This window comes from Aquila chrysaetos, chromosome 17 (assembly GCF_900496995.4).
Source record: "Aquila chrysaetos chrysaetos chromosome 17, bAquChr1.4, whole genome shotgun sequence".
Lineage (NCBI taxonomy): Eukaryota > Metazoa > Chordata > Aves > Accipitriformes > Accipitridae > Aquila > Aquila chrysaetos.
The window spans coordinates 29,217,463-29,244,241 of NC_044020.1; the positions used below are offsets into that span (position 1 = coordinate 29,217,463).

Below are 26,779 nucleotides of genomic sequence, written 5' to 3' on the forward strand. Positions count from 1 at the left end.
ACCTTCAGTGTGTTTGACACCTAGCAGTTTACCTGCTAATGCTCAGTATGTATCATTATCAGCCTGCTTTACTTGTTTTCTCCTGTTAGAAATTCAGATTCCTGTGCGATACTATATTAATCCTTTAGCACAAAATTTCAAAAATACTTCAGGTGCTTCTTGAACCTTTCATTCGGGGGACAGTACCCATGTACATCTGAAAGTTTTACTGTGTGCCTGTCCACATTTCTAAAGGTGCAACCTCTTCTCTAAGAATGACTATAGTACGTCAGATGAAGTCTGTGTCAGTGCTGTGTAGTCAGTGCCTTGGGAAGAGTGTAGGAACAGGATGACACACGATGATACTTCAGCCATGTTATTTTTGGTTTTCAATGATCTCTGTCTTTGGTCCTATTAAATAAGAAAAATTTAATTCTTTCCTCGTAATTTTGAAAATTCAGTTCACTGCTTTGGCAACCAGTGAACACCACACTATTGTTCATACAGATCTAAATGAAGTAGTTCAGAAAAGAGAACCTGTAATCAATTCCAGAAAGACAGCCAGTAATGCTTTTCTTAGCAGTTGCTAGTTCTCACCCCATTAGATAGGTTTAGACTGTATTTTTGTTTTGCATTTGACTTTGAAATTCCCTTGTTGCTTTATCTGGTCAATCAGTCCTGTACAAGATCCCTTTGCAGCTGTTTTCCACTTTTGTGATTGTAAGTAATTTAATATCAATAAACTGCCACCTTTCTACTTGCCCTTTTTGTAGATAAATACTTAAATCTACTAGTCCAGGCATGAATCCCTCTGGAGAGGACACTGTTAACTTTCCACTTTTTATTACTGTAGTCAATAACTGATTTATTAAATGATCATTTCCTTTATTTCATGGCAGTTTGCTTCAGCTTTTCTGAGGGACATTAGCAAGAACTTTTTGAAAATCCAAGTCACCTATTACCTTAGCTAGATCACTTTTCCATGAAATCTCCAATGATGTGAGGTAAACAACCATATCAGTTGTGAAGTACTATGATGACAGATATTTCTAGAATCCCTATGCAGAAAACACTGACATTTGATTACCCTGGCATAGATGAAATGCTATCATGTGGCAAATGTAGGTGGTTTTTGCAATGGGATGCTACCTCTTGTAGCTTTGAAAGTCCCTTGCTTTGCTAATACAAACAGGCTTGCCTAAGCACAACTGATTATTGAGTGTGCAGAGGAGTTGTCTGTAAATTACAGTATAGTAACTTTCTGGCTTTGTACTGGTCCATGTTGTTGAGATGCAGATGACTTTCATGAGTGGAAAGCTCCAAAAAACCTCACCTGTTTGAAGTGGTTATGCTTCTTGATGTTATCAGTACAAACAATGCATTAGTACTAAATAAAAATGTATTATTGATGTGTTGAACTAGTTTCAACTGGTTTTTAATGTAGTTACTAAACTTCATTTCCATATTGTGGGAGTAGGCATTTGGATGCTTGATCTTCCTGCTCTAGAGAAGAGATTTTCTGTATGGACTGTTTGTACTGGAATGATACATGTCTGGGACTATGTTGTGTCTTTGAGGATATCATTTGCAGAGGGAGCCTGGCCTAAAACTTCTCAAGCTACAACTGTCATAAGGCAACATATTTTCATTATGCACAATGTAGCTGTGAGCGGTGACAAATTTTGCTCAGTGTGACCAAGTTTTTCAAAGGGCACCAAGCCCAATTCATATGTGTCCTCTGGCTGTAAGGGAACCTTTGGCACTGGGAGGGTAATGAAGATCTAGCTAGCGTGACCTGGGTGATCTAGCTAGCGTGACTATACCTATATTCCATCATTTCTCAGCAGCAATGTGAAGAGAAAGCAAACAACGGGAGGCTTGATAATAACTGGAGAACAGCACTAGTAGAATTTTACAGAACTAAAAGCTTTGAAGGTTGGGAATGGCAGCAAATCTTTTAGAACTGTGAGACAGCAGGTGACCACTGAACCTGTAATTCCACACAACTCCATGCAGATGCAAGTGCCTATCTCTGGTTATCAAATCAGCCAAAGACCTAGAGAACAGACACTTCTCAAGAGATAATCCTGAACAGCTATCCTCCTTTGTATTCATGCATCCTGGCAGGACTGTCTGGCAAGATCCAGGAGCCCAAGACCTGTGTTGCAGCAGTTGGATAGGTGAGAGTAGGAGAAAGCATTGGAACAGGTTGCTTTGCCTGTGCTGCACCAGCTCACAGAATTGCTCTGGCACCCCCAACAAAGTATTACAGGGAGAATCCATCCATTTCAGGTCTAGCCTGGCTAGGCAGAGAAGGGGGTATTAGCACAGAATCATTCAGGGAGGAGGGTCCTCAAAACGTCTCCAGTCCAATTTCCTGCTCAAAGTGGGGTCAGCACTGAACTAGGAGCAGGCTGCTGAGGGCTTTGTCTGGTTGGGTCCTAAAAACCTCCAAGGGCAGAGTTTCCACAGTTGCTGTGGGCAAATTTCTCCAATGTTTGATTCTCCTCATCATGAAATCTTCTCTTCATATCAAACTGGAACTGTATTCTGGGTTGTTAGTAAGAATAAGAGCACTTGGGTTTTGATTTGCAAAACAGCAGCGCCCAGTGTCATATTCTAGCATGTGGGCAGTGAATTGCTCTGCATTTGCACCTGATTAGAGGGCTTATAATACACACAGTCTTTCTAGGGAATGCCATAGTTGCCAGGCATTTGTGTCTGAGGGTACACATATAGCAGTCTTCCTCCATGTATATCTTTGTCAGACCAGCTGGCATGGAAGCAATTTTTAAATGGTACTGTGTGCACTGGGAATACAAATGCGTGTATTTTGGACATTCTTGGAAACCACTAGCAAGACATGATATTACTACACTGAGGCATAACTGGCAAAGCAGCAGCTGTGGTCCACTTTCCCACCACTGCTGCTCTTCTCTGTGCCTTCCCTCTTTCTGCAATCCACTGAAACCACACACTTGCTGAAGAACAAGAGGCCCACCTCTATTCCTGGAAACATTCATCACCTTTCAGGGCTTATTCTGATGGTTTCCATTATTTAGACTCTAGTTTGCTTCTCCCCTGGGGCTGGGCAAGGTCACCATTAGGGGGAGAATAGGATATGGAGGCTATTTCCAAAATCTCTTTAATAAATTGGCATTCTTCCGCACGGACAAAATAAATGACAGTACAACATGCTGTGGATAATGGGACCAGGGAAGGAATCTGTGCTCTTTGGACAGTTTTTTTGTCAAGATGAAAATCTGCTGAGGATTGAGGACATAAGCAATGTCAGACCAGGGGAGTCAGTCTTGCTCGCTTTGCTGGTCTGCTACTGGGTCTGAGTAAGGACCTGCATTGCACATAACAGCTGCTTGCCAAAGCAGAGGACACTCCAGTGCCCAATCTACAGGCACCATTGAAGGTAAGTTTTTGGGGGTTTTGTTTGTTTTATTTACTCAACGTGCAGAACAGCCAGTGAATTACGAGCACTGCCTTTTCCCTGATGGAGATGGACCAGCTCATCTCTTCCTTCTACTGTTACCTCCATTTGCTGTATTACCTTTCTCCCACAACCTAGAGGCTGCTCTAAGATTGCCTCCAGGACCTGCTTGCCTCCCTCAGGTTCATAAGCATGTGCTAAATGCTTTTCTTCCATCTTGTCTAGAACTCATCTCCTAGCAATCAGCTGAGCTTGCAGTCTGCAACAGGAATCTGTCTAGCATGCACACCCACATAGCTGAATTGCAAAGTATGGCCTTAGGATAGAGGTGCTGTGTGAGTCCAGGTAGAGGCAGCACAGTGTGTTTCTGAACACTATCAAGGGCTGATATACTTCTTACTTCCTGGAGAGAGACTTGTGAGCTGTGTGTGCAAGGTGGCCCTGAACAGCTAGCAGCTTTTTGACATTCCAACTGAGGGGCAGAGAGGTACCACTTCCTGAAACAGGAAGCCAGCAGAAGACAGAAGAACCCACTATGGTGTTACTTGCCTGTGCTTCCCAAAGATGCACTTTGGGTCTCTCAGGCTGCCGCACTGGCAGGAGGTTGCTGCCTTTGTGTGCCATTGCCTGGGGAGGCAGCAGTGCAGCTGGGGAAAGTACGGGACAATAAGTATCCTTTTCTAGGATTGTGCCAGACAGGTCAATCCTCAGAATGACCTTGTTTTTCTGATGTTAATTGTTCCAATTTAACTAGCAAGATTGTACCTCTCCTGCTCCTTTTTTTTTTTAATAGTACTTATAAAGATGACATAATGCACTTTTTTTCCTTTGTGGAAACTTGGCAACTCTTTCTCTTTGTGAGGCCAGCAGCTGTAGGCTGGGATGACAATCCTCATGCAGTCAGATGGGATTTGGCAAGTATCTCCGGAGGGGAGTGTGCTGTAGGGAGCACCTATGACTACACAGGCCATGTCTTCCTGAAATGTAAACTTCAGTTGTAAAGGTAGGTCTCTTGATAGGCATTCTTGATCCCAAGTGATTGTGAAGGGGGTGATTGTATTTGTTGCTATGGAATAGGTAACAACTTATGCTTCTACAGGCTCAGATGTTTTAAGTCTAGTCTCCATGTTACTTGGCTATATGCATACAGATGGATTTTTGGACAGCTATCCTATACTTTGATCAGGCCCCCTACCTGTGATAGTGCCAGACTGAACAAAGTTAATCTGGAGTAAAGAAGTCGCTGGCCTGCTGCCAGCAAACGTCCACACTCTGAAAATAAGAGTAAAACGTTTGTGCGTTCAGCTGCCTGCCAGGATAACTAGTGACTGACTCCTGGTGATCAGCAAGGTGCTACAGGGTCAGGGCATGGCTCTGAGTTGCAGTGCTGAGGGCCCCGCGCAGGGACAGCACGCAGCATATGCTCCAGCAGAAATCCCTGAACCAGTGCTCAAGACTGTGCTCACCACGTGAGTGCCTCATGCAGAGTGGCCAGAACTGAGGCAGTAATGGGTCTCCTCACCCTGCATGACTTCCCCAACTGACCAGTAAGAACTGGGGGTTGTTAGCTTCCATGGGGGACAGTGAACCTCTTGTACTTAAGGCACTGAAGGTGACACAGGTTTGAGGCCGAGGGGCTGAAGCTGGATTTTCATGCAAAGCTTTGAACTTGACTATTTAGATAGCTAGATAACTCTATGGCCCTGTTTTTAACAGAAGGTTAGAGCAGACAATCTCCAGAGGTCCCTTCCAACCTAGACGTTTCTGAAAGAAAATGATAAATTATAGAACTTTTGTCTAAACTCTGTTTTTTCCATATATGGATAACTATGCAGTCTTACCTGTCTGTGTCAGAAGCGTAAGGGAGAAGGGGATACAGCCTTGCGAGCCTTGATGGTCTATGATGAAGAAGAGTGAGTGCTAAGACACCAAGCTCTGAAGATCCTGTTATGGATCTGAGCCGAGTTCTATAGAGCCACAAAGTTGTCTTTGCGCTGTTTTGCGAGGGCTGCCGTTAAGGGCTTTGTTAAGGACTGAACCTTTAGCTCCGTGCTGGCCATAAGGGACCTGGAGTGGCCACTGCAGGACCTCTGCAGCATCCTGGCCAGTGTTCCAGCAAAAGGGTTCATTAGCCTGGCATCTCTGCCTTTGCTGAGCTTCATGGCCCGAGTGATAAATCCTCCTGTAAGGTGGAGCATGAGGCACACAGCTGTGACAGAAGGTCTCTGCACGCAACCAATTTCAGTGTGGTGTGGTTTGGGCACTCAAGGTTTTCCAAGTAGGGATACTAGTAAGTTACATGGTTCCTGATTATATTTCTATTGTTCTGTTTCCTGTTCTGAGGGGCTTTATGATTTCAGATTTTCGATCTGAACATGCTGCTTTCGGAAGCAGTTAAAACCTGTCGTCTTTTCGTTCTGCCGGTTTGGCACCGACTCATTTGTCCCTGACTGTGTACTTTAGTGCTAGCGAGGAGCGGGAACGATGGTTTTAACTAGAATTTTCACCGAGCCCTTGAAACCTACTTGTTGAGTCCAAGAGCAGAAACAGGTCTAGTCGCAAGCATAACAACGCTCTTTATCACCTGTCTCGAGGGGAATGCGGCTGCTTCGCTTCCTCCACATCCAGCGAAGGGGCGGGGTGGTGGTGGTCTTCCGCGGGTTTTCTTCCCGCGGCCCCATCGCCGCCCCGAGGAAGCGAGGCCACCTCCCGTGCCTCAGCCCCGAGCCGGCCGGCCGCCTCACGGCCCTCTCCCGCCTCACGGCCGCCGACCGCCTCACGGCCTCCCGCTCGCCGCTCTCCCCCGCCCCGCGACGGTTAGCGCGCCCAACGGAAGGCGCTGACGCAGCAGAGCCGCTCGTCTCCACGGCGACCGGGGGGGGGAGACTCGCCCCCTCGCGCCACGCCGGCGACCGCAGGCCGCGCCCCGCCGGGCTGAGGGGGCGCGCGCTGCGTGGCCGCCTCCCGGGCGGGGCGGGGCGGGGCGGAGCGGAGCGGAGCGGAGCGTCCCGCCGCGGCGTGGGGCGTCCCGGCGGTGCGAGCGGGCGGTAGCGGCGGCGGCGGTTCTCCTTCGCAGCCCTCCCGCCTCCGCGCCCACCTGCCCCCCGGCGCCATGTGCGAGCCCAGCAAGCAGGACATTGCCGCCATCTTCAAGCGGCTCCGCTCCGTCCCCACCAACAAGGTAAGGGCGGCGGGGGGGGGGGGGGGGGGGGCAAGGTCTGCGCTCCGCCGCTGTGACACGTCGCACTGCCGCCGGGGCGGGGGAGGGGGAGTGCCCGCGGGCCGCCCCGCCCCGCCCCGCCGAGCCCCCGGCGGCCCGGCCCGCTGCCGGCGGTGCTCTGGCGGCGGGAGGAGGGAAGGAGCGGGCAGCTCCCCGGCGGCGGCCGTCCCGGAAGCGGGGGAAGCCCGTGTCGCCGTCGGCTGGGCAGCTCTGCCCGCCCTCCGGCCGTCCCGGGGTCCGGCTGGGCGTTCGAGCACTCACCGGGGGAAGTGCAGCTCCTCCCGGGTACCGGGTGTCCAAGGATTGCTGGAAGGAGGGTCAGCGCAGCTAAAAATAAAAAGCGAGTTCCCGAACGGGGACAACGTAGCTTGTTGAATGTGGGGTTTTTTTGTTGTAATCAAAGAAGCAAAAGCCCATTGTGGCACAGCCGCTTCTGTGGCAGTGGAAGTTTGATGTTTTCTCATCACGTTGGACTCGCCTGGTGGTGACTTTAATTTTTCAGCGTTGTGAAGCCCGGTTGGTTTTTTAGTATTCGTTACATATGAAGGTGTGCAGTGGCCAGCTGGGAACTGGGAAAGGTGCCTCAGACTGCAAGGTGACATGGCAGAAGTACTGTCCACAGTTACATGCTCCTGTGCTGCTTTTTAGTGCCATCTGCTCCATTGTATTGGCATTATGGTATATGCTGTGAACGTATCTGAAAAATACACTAGGAAACTTTGGATTAGCATTGTGAAGAAACGCCTTGGTTTTGTTTTCTGGGAATACGAGTCTGGAGGTCTGTCTTTGGTCCAAAACTGACTCCCACACTTTGAACACAAATTGTTAAGACTGTACAGGCAATGGACATGCATCTGCTTTCTGAGAAAGCAGAGCTCAAAGATGAACCCTCGCCGATTAGTTTTAGCACAAGCGTTCCTAAAACGTGCCTTTGTTCATCAAGAAAAGGTCCTAATCCCAACAGGGAGAGTCAGAGAAGATAGTCTACAGGCCCCTGAAATTCACTGGCACTGTGTCTAAGTGGTTGAGTAGTTCTGTAATGCTGTCGCGATGCTTTTTCTGTATTGGGATCACAAGAGGATCAGAAGGTACTGCCCATAGCTGGTGAGGATGGAAAACCCAAAGATGGAGTGCCTCGAACAGTTCTGGACTCGTTGTTACTGTGCTACGTTAGTAAGGTGGTTGTGGTACCTGTGGTTGCTCAGGCATATCTGTCTCTCCTTGCAGTCGTGTCAGGTGCTACATAGAAATTTAGTGCCAACGCTAACAAAGCAATATTGGCACAGTGTGTGCTGCCATTCAGACTAGGTCAGTTTGAAAGAAGTAGCTCAGGTGCAGATAACTCATATTAGCACTGCAACGAAGCCCGCTCTTACTGACCTGTAACGACAGAGAGGAAGGAGAGTGGGAAACATCAACAGCTTAGATCTCACAACTCTCCCATGCCCATGTATCTGACCAGTCTTCTTAAGTAAAAGTTGTTGCTGCCATCAGTTTATTCTCTTGTGTTTGATCACATCTTGTTTTGTGTCCTTTCTCTTGTGTTCTTCTTATGCAGCCTGCCTCTTTTATTTGTAGGGCTTTTCTGCTGGGAAAGAAAGACACAGGAAGGTGCAAATATTGGAAAGGTTCTGTATTAGAAGCTTAGTAGTATGCTTTAACTGTGTTGTTTATACAGTTTGGGAAGAACTGGGATCTCTTCTATGCAGCATCTGGGTTTACTGCTTGCCTACTATAAGCAGGCATGTACACTTACACTGGGCTAGTGCTCTGCAGTAGTTCTTGGTGCACATGAGCTTAGGAAAACAATTCTCATTTAAATGTACAGTTTAGTTTGTGGATTATAGTGTGTTTAAACTGGTATTTGAGTAATTGTCTTGAAATTAACGTATCTGTAATTTGATCTTAGTTTCCTTTACTTTGTGTAGCGTGAGAAATAGCTTTTTTGAGTTCTTGGTGTGTCTTCGGGTATTAAGTAATATAGAGCTGCCTGACGACACTGAACAAACATGTTACAATTGTTAAATGGGATGTATTTTGTACATATAAAAATGTTCATAGTCCTTAAGCTACCTGGTATTGTTAACTTGAGTGTTTGTAAAGCTCACCTGTTTTGAAGACTTGCACCCTGAGGCTGTGCTATATAGTTTCTTTTAATCTGGCGTAGATCTGTTTCTCCGAAACTGTTAGTTTTTCATTCTTTTCTTTCTGGTTCTTTCTATTCTTTTGTTGATGATAGTATTTGTGTCTCTGCTTGGACACCCAGATCAAGGATCTGAACTGGCTGAAAACTAAGCATGCGTGTTGTGGTGGTGGTTTATCAGTTGTTCAGTTTTGTTATTACAGTGTGTATTGTAGGTGTGGTTTGTGTGTGTGTTGGAGGGCAGGGGTTTTTTTTTTGCCCCAGAGTAGAGTGTAGTATATAATGTCTCACTTAAGTCATTTTAAGACCACGACACTTCCAAAATGGGCAGTCCTGTCTTCTTCCTGTGGCAAACATTCCTGTTCCCTCCCTTATATTGGCATTACTGGTCATGTGGCTGTGATGTGAGTTGGACCTACCTTTGCTCTGAGTCAAAGCAGTGCAGTGCTGGTTTCCAGTAGGATCAACAAGTGTGATTATTATTGCTGATGCAAGAGAAGGAAAGCATATCTGGAAATGGTGGCTGGTAACTGAGAGAGTAGCTGCTTGGTTTTAGATCACCTTCGACCAAGTATGAAACTGCCTTCTGAGTTTTAGCTGGTTTAGTGTTGATGCAGCTGTATGGTAGCCTTGCATGCTAGGAATGGCAAGCACAAGGAGATGCGGAGCTACCCTGTGGCAGTAGCCCTGCTATGTGGGAGGTTGGAAGTGTCTATGTAACTGTCAGCTCAGGGATAAGCTTGCTGAACCTGCTCACCTCTTCCAAAGTGCCAAAACTAACTTTTCTATAGGCTATATATTATTATGTTTCCATATCCAATAACAATATAAAATATATATTTATTTATTAACATGGGTATCTTGTGCAAGATGGATTTAATGACCACTTGCTGTGGATTATACCTGAGTCTTTGTGTTTGCTCAGGTACAAACGTCTTGATTAGGCCTTTTGCTCTTATTTTCAAAGTGACTGTTACTGAATCTAGGCTGTCCTGAAATGCTTTAACACAAAATAAGCAAAAAGAATTCAAGTGTGTTTTAAAAGCAGTAACTTATTTAAGCATTTCCTTCAAATTGATTTTTATAATGATTTTGATATTGTAGTTGTACTTAAATCAGTAGAGAAAATACGCTTTATCTGTTTCTGAAATGGAAACGATTTCGTAGGATGGGTCTGAAATTGGTTTTAATTTTTTTTTTTTTTTTTTTAATTCTTGTTACAATTTCTGTAGCGGGAAGCACTTCAAAAATTGAGAAAACTAAGCAAAATGAGTAAGTGTTAATGACATGCTTCTATTTCTGTTGCATAGCATGATAGAAATGGCAGTTTTTACATTACTTTCACAAGAAAATTAGATGTTCCTACTTGCATCACAATCCTAAAAGCTACAGGTTTTATGCATATGAGTAATTTTCACAGGTGTCTGGTAAATAGCTGATAGAGAGTCCTGCGTGAGATACTGAGCTATACTGCTTTGTGGCAGCTAGCTTCCAAGGTGATGCAACTGACTTTTAAGATGTTGAAATTAAGAAGTGCTTATAATTGCACCGGGGAGGGGAGAAGAATCTTTAGGGATGTTTATAGCTGAACATTTTTAAACATGGGATTTTTTTTTTTTAACCACCCACTGATACTCAAGATTCCCGTTTCCTATTTGTACTCCAGGTGATTTCCACAAGACTTAGGACTGTAAGCCCGCTTTGCTCTCCTGTATTAGAAGCAAGGCTGTGCTGTTCTGTTAGCTTTGGTTTCAAGCAGAATCTTCTCCTGTTTTGTTGTCCTCATCCTCCTTTTGGCCTTGTAAGAAAAAGCCTGAAAATAGCCAATTTAAAATTAAGACAAGGCTCATGTTGTTTTTTAAGGAAGTACTTCAAAGAATGGAGAGAATTGGAAAAAAGAGAATGAGTTCTGACTGCTAAGGTGATGTGTTTTCTTAGAAATGGCATATGTGAAGTTACTCATTCTTTCTTTTCCCTAACTCCCTCTATATCGTTATTCCACCTGTGCTTGTTTCAGGGACACCCTCTAATATTCCTTTTGTCACTCATTCTCTGTAGCTTTTATCTTATTTCTTCTTTCTGCTGTATGTCAGTGAATGACCCCATTTCCACATACGATATGGGATGCATAAATGATTTAACGTTAATAAATGTTAAGTCTCTGTTGAAAGAGGGGACTTGCACATGCAGAAACTGCGACCTCCATGCTTTCTGTTTGTGTTACCGATCATTAGCCTACCTGAAGCTCAGGCTTAAAATGTTGATGTGTCGGAAAAGCTAATGCTGGATCTGCTGGTGAACTTTGCTTGTGCCTGATAAATTTGGACTGTACAAGCTTAAATAGACCCACACTAAGATGAGGAGTTTAGCCTCAAACTGCTCCTTGGTGTGCACTTGAATTAATTTGGGTGAATGATAGGTGAGCTGACTTGAGTGCAAACTCAGGTCTTGTTTGACTGGGTATGTACAAAAATAGAGAGACAAAAATCTCTACTGAGTATGAATGGAGTTTCTAGCAAGGAGACTTCTTAACTTTTTATTTTTCCAGCTTGATGAGGAGGTGCTGGAAGCATTGTGGCCTGCGTGTAGGTTGTACTGTGTGTCCCCAGCTGACTTGGAAGAAACTTTTTTTTTTTTTCTGCATATAGCTAGAACCTCTGTTGCTGTCTGAAGATGCATTAGATTTATAGGAGGATGTTAAAGGATAAAATTGCAGATTGGAACTCCATCGTTTTTTGTGTAAAAGCTTGTCTCTCTCAAGTTAATTCTTAGTAGATGCCACTGACTGTACCTATAGATGGATGCTTTTACTGTAGAAGTACTTCTTTGCAGCCGTTATAAATACCACTGAAAAAGCATTGATCAGATAATGAAGTGCTTTCATACAGGAATAGATGTGTGCACATGGCATTTATAAGGAATAGCTGTTTCTGTTTAAATTTGTGTTCTTCCTTGCATTTGAAAATTGATTTGTATCAGATAAATTTTTTGTTCTTGCTTTCTTTGGCCAAAGAAGCACAAAATTCAGAATAACTGACACAGGATGTGAAAGTTGTGGCCTGCAGACCTGCAAAGTATATGAGATATAGACACAGATACCTCTTGTAGCTTTAGTTGAATGTTAGGAGTCTAATGTGGTGGCAGAGGATAAGAAATTCCTGGTTTTGTCTATGCAGTAGTTGTGGGCATATTTGCTTTTTAACCAGTCTGTGTTACGGACAGTTAAAAGGTTGATACAGCAATACATGTGTGTTATATATCTTACAAATAGTCATGTCCAGCAGAGAGGGCTAGGCTAGGCAGTACAGTGTGGACGCTTTCTTCACACAGCTGGATTTCAGAGGCTTGCTCTAAAGGTCAAGGATTCTATTTATGAAAGTAGCTAATGATGTCATTAGTGCTGCTGATAACTGCAGTAGCATGTACGTTCTGAGGAAAGAGTAGGCTCAGTGGTACGTCATGAAGAGAGCCTGCCCTTGCGAAAATATTTCTTAAACGCTTTTGTATTTCAGAAGTGCTGGAAGTACTGCATTAAATGTGTGTTTGAACTAGACTGATGTAGGTTCTCTGACCCGGTTTCTCAACCTGTGGTCCCTGTGTACACTGGTTATAGTTGGAAACCGGGAAGGCATGCAGTCCTGGCTAGTTAGGGCAAAGACACACAAGTGTGAGCAGATGGTGTAACTCTTCTTTGTATTTATAAAATTAGGATAATATGAAGTTGTCATGTCAACAAATGCTATAAGGGTGAGTTAATTAAGCTTGATCACTGCAAGGGTGTTAGCATGACCTATAATACAACTGTAAGATGTGGTTATGCTCAAGTCCTGTTACTGATCTTTATTTTCTTTAAGGTGTGTTTTGACTGCGGAGCAAAGAACCCTAGCTGGGCAAGCATAACATATGGAGTTTTTCTCTGTATTGATTGTTCAGGGACCCATCGATCGCTTGGTGTTCATTTGAGTTTCATTCGGTAAGTAGTTTGTATATTTTTATAGTAAAAATGGCATCTTTTAATGTTTTTGTTTGTTTGTTCAGATACCTGCTCAGAGAGGAAAACCCATTCTTCTCCCAACTACTGATTCAGACCTTTTTAATGTTTGTATTGGCTTTGATGTATCTGGTAGCTGCTTGGGAATTTGGTAAATAGATAGGGTTCAGCAGAATTTGTACCATGCACCCATTCCCATTACCTTCTTGTTGCGTTAGTAGCGCGCATCTGTTGGCAGGTCTGTTTCTACATTGGAGATGATGAACATGAAGAACGGAGTAAGCATGTTGAAGTGTTTTATCATTCCTCCACAGCAAGACTGAGGCAAATATTAGTTTATTATCTTCAACAGTGTTACAGTGTATTGATCATACAGCTAATCTGACCCCCAGCAAAGCTAGTTCAGAGAGCTAAGTAGCGTTTTGCCAGTTTTGCTTCCTGAAGCAGTTCATGATGGTGTTACCTGACTGCTAGTACTGGCGTGGTGTAAAGGGCTACCCATTTTGGCAGCTGTTTAGCTCAGTCAATCCGTCAGTGCAGTAAATCTGCACCCTGACCTTGTCGCATTTCAGGTGAGTATCCTAACTGATGGCCTGTGGGCCTTTTTGGCCTAATAAATAATTACATATTTCAAATGGAAGGTTCTGCTTGAGGTGAGTGAGAGCAGTGTGTCCAAGAGTGGATTGCAAATAAAAGCAGCCATTTTCCATCAACTGAAATTCTTCCTCTGCTGCCTTTTCACTGTATACAAGAGCATTACAAGAGGCCTCTAAAGAATCCGTTCCTAATGATCACAGTATTAATTCTCCTTATACTCACTGAGCCCCAAATTTTTGTTGTGATATGACACGCAAATTGTCACTTTGTCCATTACATGTGATTGTCATCTGCTGTTGACAGAGTTAAAATGTGATTCCTGAAAATGTATCTTACTGGTGCTTTTTAAAAGGGAAAACCTGTCAGCCAGAGGGTGCATTTTTCTCAAGCTTTTACAGTTTGAAAAACTGTGGCAGTTCTACATGGCTTTATTACATAGTATATTGTCACAGATTTTTTTTTTTCCTATAGATGCCTGTTTTTCACATTACAAAAAAAAAAGGGGGGGGGAGAGAAACACTTTACAAAAAAAAAAAAAAAGGGAAGAGAGATTTTAAATGGCTTTGAAGATAACATTAAAAATGTTTCCTTCTATTTAGATCTACAGAACTGGATTCAAATTGGTCTTGGTTTCAACTGAGATGCATGCAAGTTGGAGGAAATGCAAATGCTGTATGTACTCCTGAGAATTTGCTTTGCACATTGAAGCTTGTTAGGCTTGGAAGCTATTGTCTGTCCTTATCGACTCGCATCTTGGACATATTTTTATTTTTCCAGTCCATTTCTCTCTTCCGCCCCCCTCTTGTTTTTAAGAATTCCTTTGAATGCTAATTTCATCCTCCATACTTCTTGCAACTTTTTCATTTTGGTATAATCTGGAAATGTTTTATTTTTTCTTACAAGTCATTAATAAAAATCACTGCAAAGGCCAGATCAGATTCCTTGTCAATATGTGTCTAATGTAACAGGGAAACATTGACAGCTGCTGGAAGATGGCTTTCCAACAGCTTGTAAACCTAGCTTATGAGTACCTTCCTGTGACTGTGTTTCCTTACATGGTTTATGAAAATATCATGCCAAAAATCATGTCACTGTCAAAAGTCACACTGAAGTCGAGATCTGACTTATACCTGAGGCACAACTGAAGTAAAGATAAGACATGCTACACTATCAGAGAGGGAATAGCAGTGCTTTGGTTTGGGCCACTTCATATTGGCTGTCACTTTCAACTTGATTTTTTATGTACTTACGAATAAGTTTGTTACACAATATTTTTATAAATTGAAGTTATGTTGACTGCTGTATTGTTCTCAATCTCCTTTTTAAAAGAGGATGTTTTCCTTTGTTAACTCTTTCGGAATCTTGCTTGTTTTTGCATGTTTTTTTCAGATTGACCATCAAGAACTGAGATTGCTTCCCTAAGTTGACCCATCCTGCAACCACCATGCAACTTCCCTAAGCAATTTCTGCTTTTCTTCTAATTCCCTGCATGCTTACCCCTTATCTTTCTTCATTTGTGCTTTGTCCTTAATGTTGTTTCTTTTAAGAAACTTCACCCAAACTTGCTTTCCATAGGCTTTTTGTTAACAATTTTCTTAGCAATCTGCTTTCCTTAAGTCTAACACTTTAATATTCTGCTGGGGTTTTTTTTTTCCTATTTCCATACAAAAAATGATTAATTCAGGATCGTTATTATTTATCTTCCATTTCTGCATTTTCCAGTCAAACCTTTTTCTTTGAATAAGGCATTCAGCAGGTCACTGTCTCTGTCTTACAGATCTGAGTGGTTGCATGGTGTCCTCTCCCTCTCTTTCTTCTGCCTATCCTTTCTAAGTTACACCTTTCTGTCTTAATACTGCCATTGAGTTTCTGTTATGCCACTTAGTACATAAAAATCACAGTTTTGGCTAATCAGAAGAGAGAGATTTTGCATGAAAAATATTTTCTTTTTTAGCCAAAGGCTTAAAAGCTTTGGTTAGATGATATAAACTTTGCTATACAAAGGGTTTAAGGCAGTTGGAAAGAAGAGACAGCAAGGTTTGAAAAGTACTTCAGTTAATCTTACAAAGTATATTACCAGAAGAATAACAGTAAACCTTTATTATTTAATTTTATGAGTTTTTGTCTTTCTGTTTGGATGTCACTGTTTCCTATCATACATTGTACCAAGAGGTGATATATACCCATAGCCACTCCTCAAATACCTCAAATTCACTAAGGCCTGTTTTGGATTGCCTAGGAAGATTAATACCTGAACCTTTAAAGACCAGTTTAGTAAAGTGTCTAGACATTTTAAAAAGTAAAATTAACATTTTTCTTCTAACTGCATTAAAAAACCATTCCCTTTTTGTTTCAATTAAATGCCAAATTCTGTTTTTACTAACTACTGTTTAGAAGCACTATCAGATTAACATTAATCCTTTGTATTCTATAATTGCCTGATGATGCTGAATCTTGGCTAACAGCAGTCCTGAGCTTCGTAGCTGTGTATCAGATTGCTAGAAAATCTGAAATGTTAATTCCTTTTATTTTCAGAACAGATCTCTCTGATGATTGGAATTAGGGTTTACAAAAAAAAGCTCTGATATCAAGTTCATAGGTGTATACAATTAAATGCAAAAATGCAGTCTTTTTGGCATCTGTGATGTTCAATACTTTCTGTTGTAATCACTGAAGTGACTGACATTATCTCTCTCCTGCATGGTTGTTGCTTAATTTTTGTATGAAGCCTGGTACTTGTATGCTAGATTTATGCTTTGCAATTGCAGCATATGAGGTCATAACCTTAGGTTATCTAGACTTGCTGATCCTATCAGAAACTTGTTTATTATTTTTTACTGTAATAGTCTGACATGTTCTTCCATGCAAGAATGTATGATACGATTTGCTAGTCAATTACAGGTACTGAGAAAATGATTTTTTTTTGTTGTTTTTTTTATCTTTCAAACACTTGTGGAACTCTGATATAAATGTATTGATTTGCTTTTCTTTTAAGATCCTAAATCAGAATAAAATTTTTCATTTATATATTTATATTTTTTATAAATACACAAGCATACAAATATATATGGGTACATATATATGTGCAGACACACTTTTCTTTTGAAGGAAGACCATTTTTATACAGTCATTTTGATGCTATTGAACATACATTGTTCTCTCTAGCATGCTAGAGATGAAGCCAAGCAGTGCCTTTTAGAGTATCAGGAGTGTCCTTTGAAGCACAGGTATTGGCAATCAATTTTACCTCTTCCTTTCTACACTTAATTTCAGAACTAGGATTCTTTGTATATGATGGCAAGCTTGCGTTTGTATATGCTTTTAACACATGTATTTGTTTTTTCTGTTGTTTTCTGTCTATATGTAAAGAGGTTGCCAGAATGGAGTTTTATTTTTATTTTGGAAATATACATGGACTTCATAATTTAAAGGATTAGATTTAGGTAGAGGAGCACAGTATTTTGCTGCATTGCGATATATTTTTATGTTAAATGACGTTAGTTTTTAAACCTGTTTCTCATAGCATTTTCTGTGTTCTGCTTCATAGTCTGCTTTTTTCCATCAACATGGATGCACAACAAATGATAGCAATGCAAAGTATAACAGTCGTGGTGCTCAGCTTTACAAGGAGAAGATTAAATCTCTTGCAACACAGGCAACAAGAAAGTATGGTACTGATGTGAGTAGTGTGTGTCCTGTGTCATTCAGAAAAATTTTGTCTTCCTTCTCCCTAGAGTCATTTTAAGTTTCTAATTAGTAATGCAAAAGATTATCTGTCTTGGGGAGGTACTGATACACATTGCAGGGAATAGGCAACCTGGGGAGTAAACTACTTGTAGCTTACCTTTTTTGTTTGGAAAAAGAATATTGAGATAGAGCTCAGCTGGGTATTTCAGGATCATTTCTGGGTTATTCAAAACAGTAATTTTTAGCATTTGCAGTAACTTATAGGAGTTCTAGGGAGAAAATTCAGGTATTCTACAAAATGGAAATTTGTTTGTTTGCAGGTGTGCTCCAAAATTATATTAGTGGTATTGCATAACAAAAATGTCAGCACTTCTCCATGAACGATGTAGTGGTTTTATTTTTGCTTATCTGGAACTGAATTATTATTGAGAAGTACAGCATGTAAAAGTGCTAATAGAATTAACTACAAAATATTTGTACTTTGGGATTTGATTTGAACAGGTAAATAAATGTGTGGTTTTGCTTTTTTCCCTACAAAAATAATATTGGAAAAATTGGCAGGTTTTATATGTCCTGAACTTGTTGTTCTTCAGAAAAATGCTGAAACAGTTCATGCATACTGTCAGAACATTGTTAGGTTGCTGACAGGAAGACGTTATTAGAAAAGTATGCAGAATTAGTTTGCTGAGGTGTTAAATAAGTTTGACAACAGTTCTCTTCTGCATACACAGAAAGCATGCTTTGATTGTTTAATTCAGCTTGTTAAAGTCCATGACTGATTCATTTGAAGTTGATCAGATGAGTGGGAATTAAAAGAAAAGCAAGAAAGCTTCGTTTTTTTTCTAATCTGTGCATCAAATTGCATGAAATTTAATGGATTGTAATTATTCTATATTATAAATGTTATAGACAGTATAGCACATCACTAACTTCGGAGAATATTTCTTTTGACTTACTAAACAGCTTTAGACATAAAACATGTTCAAGTAAATATAATATACCATGTGCATTTAAGTTGAGGGTAAGTTCCCCAAATGACACTTTGAAGAACTGTGATTATCTTGCTTCAATTACAGATTCCACTTTTTTTATTTTAAAAAATTAGTAAATTTATTTCCTAATTATATATTGCAAATGTAAGTGATTATGTGCTATCTAAATTGCTGAAGTAAATTATTCAGATAATTCGATTTAGTACCAACCATCCCCTCCCCTGTCACATTTTAAAAAATTTCTTCTCTAACTTACTGGTAGAGTCAATTGTTGAATGATGAGGTAAGCTTGTTGCACATTCAGTAACCTTTTTGACAGAGGTCATTCTTTTTGGTCATGTATCTTTTGCAGGTAGTAGAAAGAACCATGAGAAATTATTTGCCTGTAAGTAACCTTGGAGTGCAGATCACAGGTTATAGTCCTGTCCTGCACGATGCTAAGAACGATCTGTGGCACTGCGGGCCCTCCAGCCTGCCCTGAGTTCAGGCATTGCTCAAAGCTGAAAGCTGTTATCATCTTGCAAAACTGTGCTTTAAGTGTAGCACAGGTTTTGGGACTCTCGGACTAGGTGGGAAAATCCGTCAGAGTACCAGGCCACACTTGTACAATTCTGAAAACTGCTTCCAGTGACTGCTAGTGTTATGTTTTCAGGTTTTTTTGCTTTGGGCAAAGTAAGAATATTAGAGAGAAAATACCTTATATGAGAATATGAAAAAACTTACTTATTATAAAGGTCTAGTGATACTAAATATTGACAGTATTATTGTAGCAGAGCTTATACTGAGCATTTTGTTAGGAAGGAAATGGGTAATGTGAAGGAACACATCAAAGATGTATGAAATAAAAAAAATAGGAATGTCATATATTGAAGCTTGAATAAATTTGTAAGGAAAAATTATGTACCAGGAAAAAAAAAATCACAGAAATTTTAACCTGGAAAAAAAAAAAGTAGTTATAAGATTAGTGCATTTGAAAAAAATATATTAATGGTGTTGTCCTGTAAAATTCTCTCGCTTTCTCTCCTAATTCTAGCTGTGGACAGATGGATGTGGAATGCCACCTGTGTCACCTCAAAACAAAGAGGAAGACTTTTTTGCATCCCATGTTTCTCTCAAGGTATAGATTACCTGTATTTAATTCTTGTTAGCTTTCTAAACACTTAGGTTAACTGTGTGCTCTATGATGAAGATTAAACCCTGAAAGAAAACCTTACAGGGAAAGGGTAGGTCAGTGAGTTAACACTTACCTGCTTTTCCTTCTGTGGGTCTCAGAATTCTTCCTGGATGTGAACCACTTTCTAAGGTGATAATTTAGAATGACCCAAATAGTAGCTAAATGTGGAATGAAACTATGGGTTTTTTTGTATGCATACAGTTCCACTTGGACTCATGATTCCTTGCTTGGGAGTGCTCTGATTTAAATATACTGTGTGGTAACTTTGGTTTTTAATCAGTAAAGTCTAATGGTTCTTAAAACATTTGCTAAGCAGAAGCTTTTTTTCTTCCTCCAGAATACTTGCATCCTCTTTGAAAATGTTAAAGTAGCTTTCTGAAAGCTACGGCTACTGTTGGTTTTCATTTTGGTTTTTGTTGTATTTGTGAGGTTTCAAAAATGGTGCATTTTAAAGGTAAATTCAGCCTTTTTGCTATTTATTTGTTTTATTTTAGGAACTACTTCAGCAAATATTTGAATGTCTTATAAAAATTAATTTCAGCATCTTTGAAACAGTGAAAGAGTATTTACATTTTACAGACTGGGAAGATTGTTGTATTACTCAGAATTGGTCATTGCCAAGACCAAAAAAATCAGTTATTGTGAATTCTAGTCTAGTGTCTTCACCAGAAGATCATCTGTCCTGATAGTAGAAAAATAAATGGAATATTTCTGTTTGCAAAAGGCAACTTGGAAGAATGCTTGCAGTTGAGTGGGAAAAGCATAAACTGAGACAAGCTAAAGAGAAAGAAGTTTAAGCAGAAAAGTGTTGTAAATATTTTTGTGGTTGAGGCAAGAAGTAGGAACTTGATACAAACCCTCTTAAGAGAATGTATGGGTAGGATAAATTAAATTTTCACAGCAAACTTTTCGGGTAGCTGCAAAGGCAGGAGGTTAGAGACAAGCAGTCTGGGTACCTCAGGGCAAGAGATTATTTGGGTATGGATGTTTTGAGAGAGATGTCAGGAAGTTTTGAGATTGAATAAACATGAACTGGCAGGGGCACAGCACTGGTGGAAAAGATAATACTAAGCTGATATTGTTGTGACCAGGTCACAAACCTGCCTGTAGGGGAGGATGTGTCTGAGGGAAGTGGGAGGACTCATGAGGAGGACTTGGGAAGACTGCTCACAATCAAAAATTGTTAGAAAATTGGAAGTGCAAGAGCTTAGTGTGGGGAGAAGGCTTGGTGATTATATGTAAATAAATGATCCCGATTTCCTGTACTGTATTACTGTTATGAATAAAGACAGTTAATAGCCAGCATACAATAAATAAATCTAAAGTACAATTAAAATGCATATTATTTTTTGGATGGTAAACATACTGAAATTCCTGAGAGGGAAATACAGGTGCTCAGGAGCAGTTTGAAACCAGCTCGTTTTTAATAAGGGTAGGCATTTCTTGTAACTTTAATAACTGCCCTTCTGGGAACAGGTTTTAAACCTAGAAGCTGTAGTCATAAGAATCCAATATTAAGTAGTCAGTGATGCTTAGGCAGTCTTTGAACTTAGTGCTTGTATTTATTTGCTGTATTCTATTTTGTGTGCACTTTTGATTTTATAATTTTTTTCAAGGCAAAGAATACAGAGTGGGTGTTATCAGAGCCAGAGCCAGTTTCTCTACAGCAGAAAACTTCAGAAAATATTCCAGAATCCTGTGAAGGTATGACTGAACCTTTGTTAACGATAAGCTGCATCTTTCTGGTAGTCTCTTTGTTTAGGCTCTTTTTACCCTACTTTAACAGTTAAATAACCTAACCATGCTAGTAACGCAAGAATTTTGGAGAGGATGGACTTTTTAGAAGAGTTATGCTAGAATGTGTGGGACTGCATGTTCCTTCAATAATGTTTAATAGAAATCCAAATTAAAATTTGATTCAAAAGATTTCAGATGAATTTGGGTGCCTGCTGCTCTTTTAGTAACTGGTAAAGCTGTGATAGAAATAACACATTACACTATATGTATCAAACAGTACCCTGAGTACAGTGAGTTGTTTTTTGGCATTTTAAGCATTCTAAAGAGCCTTCTGATGTTCTTACCCTTGTTATTCATTATGTTTTAGGACCAGATCATGGACCAAGCGTTGATTGCCTTGGTACATCACCAAAAGCTGCATTAGGTAATGAGTGTAAGTGGAAGAAGATAGCAGCCAGTATAGTGTGCTTGAATATTCATTTGTACAGGGAATGTATGACTGGGAAGAGATGTGGAATTCTTACTTTAGTATCAGTGTGCATGAGTTAGTTGAAACATCTGAATTTGTATTACAACTTCTTCTGTTAAACAGTGTACTCCTTCTAAGAAATCAATTTTAGTCAGTGTTCGTCTGGGTTTATCTATCTTATCTTAGCTGACCTGATGAATTTAAATGCTACAGGTAGCACACCTAATAAAGGTGACCATTAATGTTTTACACCTCCTGTTAGACTGCTTTAAATTCTGCATTTAAAGCACACGGGTGGAATCTAGAGCATTGTGCTGTGATTAATGGCCTGTTACTTATGTTAAGCAAACACATCTTGTACTAATAGTTAGTCTTTCTATGTAGATGCAGTTTTGGCTCCCTTTTCAGAAAACTGAACACAAAAATTTAGACTGGAAAAATCTTGTATTTGTAATACAATATCTTCAACGTCCAGAGTCTTAATTTACTTAACACTGAAGAGTGTATCATACTATAAGTAAGTAAAAAGAAGTTGAGGAAAATAGAATAGAATAAAATACATCAGTGATTTATCATTTTGAGGATCATCCTGCAGGAGCAGGTTTCTGAGAGTAAACAGTGTTGATTCTCAGCAGCACAGGGGTGGTAAAGAAGTGGTGGCTGGGGCTAACTCAGTACTTCAGGAAGATATGGTCGTCTTCACTGTTTTATATTCACTTGGTTGGGTTTGGTTGTGGTTTTGGGGTTTTTTTTTTTGAGAGCTGGAGACTAGGAAAAATAGTTAACCGCATACACTTCCTGGTTTTCTCATTTGTATCTTTAACACATGTTCTCATAAAGCAAGGGCTTTTCTTGTTTGTTTTGGACATCACAAGTTGTATCTTCTATGAAGAGTCTCTGTCCTGTGTATGCCTGTTTCCAACCAAATTTCAGCTCAAACCAGTTTTTCTCTATATACAAGCATTCAATAGGAGTTGTTGATTGAAAACTTCTGATTGTGGGAGATTTACCTGGGCTCAGGGTAGCTGTCAAGAAGGCACAATACAGTGTCTTACAGAATGTAGTGAGTCCTACTAGGGTTTCATTAAAAATATCAAGATTAGGAGTTGTGTCAGACCATGCAGAGCAGAACATAGGTTCATTTCTATGTTTCAAGATTTAATACAAAGCATTAAGACTGGGACTTTCAAACTTTATGTATAAATCTAGACTCCCAATACTGTACTTAAGCAATTGAACAAAGCTGTTCAATCTAGTGATAGAGTATGTTGTCCCCACTGATAATGCTTGTATTGCTTGATTTTGTTCATGATGATACAGGTATGTTTTATCTGTATCATTGGTGGGTTTAAACATAGCCAATACCTTTCTATCCAGGAAACAATTCATCTTGGAAATGGTATGGGATCAGGTGGACCTCTAGTCTGATTCAGAATAGCAAGTCCTGCATTCTTGGTCTGTTTACTGGCAGGTATCTACAACTGAAAACTGAGCTGTAATTTTATTCCTATTGTATTTGCAAGAGATGCCATATCCTCCAACAGAGGCAGTTTCCCGCATTTTCTTGGAGATATTCACAGTTCTGTTCCCTGTAACTCATTTAGTATCTCAGTCTCTTAGTGCAGAAACTGTTAAAATAAATTCCAAAAACTATTTTGAGGCTGATACTGTGGAAATTATCTTCTGCAGTTCTGGAATTAATAAAATTGTATGTCAAGTAATGTACATTTAACCCTTGCAGACAACACCACCTTCATAAAAAAGAAGCCAAATCAAGCTAAGAAGGGGGTAAGTGTATATAACTAATGCATATTTTTAACTGTATTATAGATCTCTAGAAATATGTAGATTGCAATATGGAAATGTATCATGTAAGTTAGCACTAAACAGTACTTGCATCGGTAACAATTTATGAAACTAAAATGAAATTGAAAACCATTTCTATATCAAAACATTCAGTGGTCTGTTTGAAAATGGATTACTGTGAAGATGAATTTGTCTAACAGGTTACTGTTATTATGTAGTAGAGTGCTTCAGATCTGTGGGTTGTTTTCTGATCTCAGATAAATTCTAAGTCTGTTTACATGTATATTGCTCAGTGAACTGTCTAGACTTCCACATGCATATCTGAGTGTCATTTTCTTTGTGCTGTCTGGACCTGAACAGCAGGTGATATTTTTTCAAAAACGAGTAAAATAAAAATGTCAAAGCATATATTGATGTCAAGATCTGTATCCCACTTCTCTTCAGTTCTTTTCACAACCATTGTCCTTGTAACTCTGCTGGTGCCCTGTAACCTTTCTTCTCACTTGGTGATACTGGGTTGCAGGGCTTCTTCAGGCTTTCACCTAAGTTAGTTGGCACTGAGAGTTGGCTCTTTTTGTAGCAAATCCTGAAAATAGAGGGAGTTCCAGTAGCACTTTTGAGTGGCTAAATGTGCATGTGTGGCATAATCTGTCAATACAAAGTGAGTTTGAGACATTCAGACTTGTATTTCTGGAGCAGTCCTTATCTCATACCACACAGCACTATGGTATTTGGTTGTAGTTATAGATAACTTGCAGCTGCATTCAATTCAAGATAGGTTCAAGATAGTTTACAGACTTATTTCTGGATGGGGACTTAGCACTTTCTTAGGCATCTGGTCTCTGTAAAGAAGGCATGAGGAGAGTTGGGTATGTCAGAATGATGGTTCAAGGAACCTGAAAACTGAGTAAGACAGCTCAAGTTAGCTAGGAAAAGCCGGGGTTTGAATGTATGGCTCTTGAGGCCCATGAAACTAGCCCTAATATTAGGCTATTAGGGTGATAATATGTTACAGAGAGTCACTTCTTTTAAGTCTGGGCTGTTGTATGGCAAAAGATTTTGAAGGTTTATTGGAGCAGATTAATTTAGATTGAAACCTATTATTTCTTGCTCCCACTAGAGGGCCCTAATACGCAAGAGGAATTTCTTACTTTAAGTGGTATATGCAGGTATGTTCCCTTACAGCAAGAACAACATAACTGGGTTCACAGATGCACATACAGTTTGTGAACTGTAGTGTCAGAGCCTAAAACTGTATGTACATAGGCCAGACCTTTTACATGAAGACTTTAAAGTGTTAAAAGGTTAAGGGAAATGTATTGTGAAAATTAATATTGCTGCAGTGTTGCTGATGAGGAATTAAACACGCAGGAGACTAAGAACAGCAGTTCGAGTGCTGTGCCACCATCTGAATCAGCGTCATTGTATCTATTCGTGTTTGTAGTATTAAGTGTCTTCAAATCTTTGATAATCAGAATGAAAGAATATGTATCCCTGTATTGAAGTAAAATGAACTAGAAATAGCATTATTTTAAAAGAACGAGTGCAAAACTGGAACCTCTCAGCTGATGTGTTTATCTAGAAAAAGTTTACAATGCTTTGTCACATGCAAAGGCTAATCATGCTTATACATATATACAAAACTTGTATATTGCTCTCCTACCCTAAATCAGTAAATACCTGTGTACATGTTTATTAAAAATATGAATAAATCAATACTTAATCTTAAGATAACACAGTAGCACTGGCCAATGAGAACTAAGTCAAGAATCTTTGCAACTTCTAAATGTAAATTGTGAACTAAGTGAATGAGCACCAAAGGGTTCCATTGCAACAAATTTTGTTGTGTTATTCCTATGCAACAAAATCATTATTAAGAAACTAAAGTTGTGCTATATATTATAATACTTATTTGAACATGCCAACCTCTAAACAATTAAAACTATAATAGTTTCATTACCCTGAGATGCTTGACTGCAGACCTAAATAAAATTGTAAGACTTAGAAGGAGCGTGTAGAGGCTCAAAACATGAAAAAATATTTTCTCTGCTCCAGATTTTCATTGTTGTTTGCATATGCTCCCAAACAGTGTATAGTGTTTGCTGTTGCATTCAAAGTTGACTGTTAAGTCAGTTGAGGTGATTGTCTCAGTTATAATGTTGGGGCTTCTGTTTTTGTTTTTCAATAAATCAAGCTTGGTGCCAAAAAAGGTGGTTTGGGGGCACAAAAAGTGAGCAGCCAAAGCTTTAATGAGATTGAAAAACAAGCACAAGCTGTAGATAAAATGAAGGAACAAGAGGATCTTCATAGCAGTAAGAAAACTGAGAAGGAAGAGCCACTGTAAGTATGAATTATATATACAATGGTAAACCATGAAGCCTAATTTCACATTAATGAAGTAATTGTCAACATTTTAAATACTACCAGAGATTAGGTCATGCAAATAAAACTTCAGTTCTTGGTTTAAAAAATAACAAACAAACGTGGATGAGGTGGGCCAAACAGTAATTCTGCCATTGCCCTTTTTCTTTTGCCATTAAGTATATGTTTCTACAGTTGATGATTTACTGTAGAAATAGCCAAATGCTATCTTTAAAAATAACCTTAGTGTTATTCTTATTTAACACAGAAAATTAGGAGTCATTCTACTGATACATGTGAATAAAAAGTGAAATAAATCTAAAATATGTTAAATTTAATTATTATCACAGAAGACTCTTGCCTCTTGAACTTTCTTTACCCCATGCTAGTTACCTAGTTTATTTTGGTGTAGTGAACTGAATACTGTTTGAAACAGTCTTTCTAAGAGCATAGGGAACATACAAATACTCAGCTTTATTTGTACTTACTGGGCAATAGTTTCTATGCTGAAGGCAGGGGGGGAATTTAAGTATGGCTAGAATCGTCTGCTTAAGTTTCAGCTGTTTTATACTGGAACTGCCTTCATTTTCACCAAAACCCTTTGAATATTTTTGTCTGAGGCCTCGAATCTGTTAGTCCATCTTAATTAATAAATACTGAACCCTAAAGCTCAGAGGGTGCTGTTCTTGGTTCCTTCCACTACATTTCTCTGCTACACGTTTTTGATTTCTAACATTTTGTTAGTTGTCATCAAAACAATAGTTTAAAGAGTTGGTTAGTGTACATTAAAGAGTTGGTTAGTGTACATTTTTACTGTTGTAAAGTTTAACATCCTCTCTTAAGTGCTAAGATGCATCATTTTTATAACCTATTGAGAAATTTTCTGAATTATTACATAATTACAGGATCAGTTGGAGCTCACGGTACCAAGCTCTTTGGTCTGTAATCTCCTCCCTACTCCTTTTGCTCACTTTTATGTAGCCTCTGCAGAAACAGATGTTTTGCGTGCATTGAAAATATTAATCTCAAGGGAATAATTTATTTTTTCTGAAGTATTTTTACCACAAAGTCATGTTTTTCAGTGCTTGCCAAAAACTACCTGTAGAGTGACTCGGAGGAATGGACTACTAAATAACAAGAAAAAATGATTGTTCATGATTATTTGTAATTATTCTTTAATG

General features: G+C 39.8%; 1 protein-coding gene across 1 annotated transcript in view; it reads left to right on the forward strand.

The window, feature by feature from the left end:
* Nucleotides 1-6,422: 6,422 nt before the first annotated feature.
* Nucleotides 6,423-26,779, forward strand: part of ARFGAP3 (ADP ribosylation factor GTPase activating protein 3) — a 35,150-nt gene continuing 14,793 nt past the window's right edge. Inside the window, exons 1-9 of the mRNA XM_030041167.2 lie at nt 6,423-6,602; nt 12,639-12,757; nt 13,972-14,044; nt 16,920-17,051; nt 19,085-19,168; nt 20,842-20,929; nt 21,330-21,386; nt 23,173-23,219; nt 25,432-25,577. Of these exons, the coding sequence (XP_029897027.1) occupies nt 6,534-6,602; nt 12,639-12,757; nt 13,972-14,044; nt 16,920-17,051; nt 19,085-19,168; nt 20,842-20,929; nt 21,330-21,386; nt 23,173-23,219; nt 25,432-25,577 (815 nt within the window). The 5' untranslated portion in view covers nt 6,423-6,533. The remainder of the gene's footprint in view (nt 6,603-12,638; nt 12,758-13,971; nt 14,045-16,919; nt 17,052-19,084; nt 19,169-20,841; nt 20,930-21,329; nt 21,387-23,172; nt 23,220-25,431; nt 25,578-26,779) is intronic.